At 70.6% G+C, this 1,461-nt stretch overlaps 1 protein-coding gene across 1 annotated transcript in view; it reads left to right on the forward strand.

Moving 5' to 3' along the window:
- The first annotated feature begins 403 nt into the window (after positions 1-403).
- The window catches only part of P3H3 (prolyl 3-hydroxylase 3), a 10,844-nt gene continuing 9,786 nt past the window's right edge, over positions 404-1,461 (forward strand). Inside the window, exon 1 of the mRNA XM_040642109.1 lies at positions 404-920. Coding sequence (XP_040498043.1) covers positions 423-920 — 498 coding nt within the window. The 5' untranslated portion in view covers positions 404-422. The remainder of the gene's footprint in view (positions 921-1,461) is intronic.

Genomic DNA, 1,461 nt, shown 5'->3' on the forward strand with positions numbered 1-1,461 from the left:
CCGAGCGGAGGGGAACACAGCTGCAGTAGTTACTCTGACTCCATGGGCCTCAGGGGTTGGAGTCAAGGGTCCTAAGAGGCTCCCCGTGCTGTTTTCCAAAGCATCAGTCCCGCTCCAGTCCCAGCCGGTTCGCCATCTGCTCTTCAGGGCCTGCTCCTTGTCCCACACTACCCCTCTTCTTAAAGACTGCTTTCTCCACTTTCTGCCAGGCTTCCCGACTTCTCTGGCTCTCCTATCGGCCTCTCCCAGGGTTGAGTCTGGGCCGCATCAGCTCTCCCTGGCCCCAATCATTCCTTCTCTCTTCCTCTCCTCCCTCCTCTCCATCTCTCCTTCCTTTCCCCTCCCTCTCCCTTCCCCCTTCCCTCTCTCCCCCTCTCGCCTCCCGCATTCCGCTTCGGCAGCCGGCCCGCGCCCCTGGCACCATGCTCAGGCTCCTCCGGTTGCTGCTGCTCCTGCTGCTGCTGCCCCCGCCGGGGTCTCCCGAGCCCCCCGGCCTGGCCCCGCTGTCCCCGGGGGCGCCCCCCCAGGCCCCAGACTTGCTCTACGCCGACGGGCTGCGCGCCTACGCGGCCGGGGCTTGGGCGCCGGCCGTGGCGCTGCTGCGGGAGGCGCTGCGGAGCCAGGCGGCGCTGGGCCGCGCGCGGCAGGACTGCGGGGCGCGCTGTGCGGCCGAGCCGGGGGCCGCGCTCCCCGCGGTGCTGCCTGACGCCCCGGGGCCTGAGTCCGGGCCCGGCCCGGCGCAGGGGGCCTGGGAGCGGCTGCTGCTCCGCGCGGCGCTCCGCCGGGCCGAGTGCCTGACCCAGTGCGGGGCGCAGAGGCTGGGCCCCGGGGGCGCGGCGCGGCTCCGCGTGGGGAGCGCGCTGCGGGACGCCTTCCGCCGCCGGGAGCCCTACAACTACCTGCAGAGGGCCTACTACCAGGTGCGGGAGCCGCCCGGGCCCTCCGGGGGTCCTGCCCCGACCCACGCTGCGCCGCTACTCGGAGCTCGCCAGGAGGGGGCGGAATGCCTGCGCCCGGGACTCCGGGTGGGGCTCAGGGGGGCGGTGAGCGGACCTCTCCTTTTGAGTCGGTCCCATCCAAACGGCGTCAAGTACCCATTGAGGTCGCCGAGGGACAGCCTAAGGGAGAGTGGGAGCAAAGCTGGAGCGGGGCTGGATGGGTTCCTGAGGCGGGGTGGAAGTGGATGGGAGATGGAGGGAAGGGGCCTGAAACGTTAGGTCTTACTGAGACCTACGGGGGATGATAACTGCCTCTTTCGAGGAGTGAAGCGGAGGGGTTGGGGGGAACCCCGCCGCTGCACAGGAAGCACGGCGTGGCGGGGAGTTGAGTGTGAGCCTTTGCCCGGCAGGGGCAAGGCTGAGGAGCGGGGAGGCTGAGGCCGGGCATGTGGGGGGCGGGCAGTGGACATTGCGCAGCTACCAGTTCGGTAGCTATTGCCTACGTGGCTGGGGGGGGGGGGGG

The sequence above is a fragment of the Ursus maritimus genome, unplaced genomic scaffold (assembly GCF_017311325.1).
Source record: "Ursus maritimus isolate PB19 unplaced genomic scaffold, ASM1731132v1 scaffold_26, whole genome shotgun sequence".
Lineage (NCBI taxonomy): Eukaryota > Metazoa > Chordata > Mammalia > Carnivora > Ursidae > Ursus > Ursus maritimus.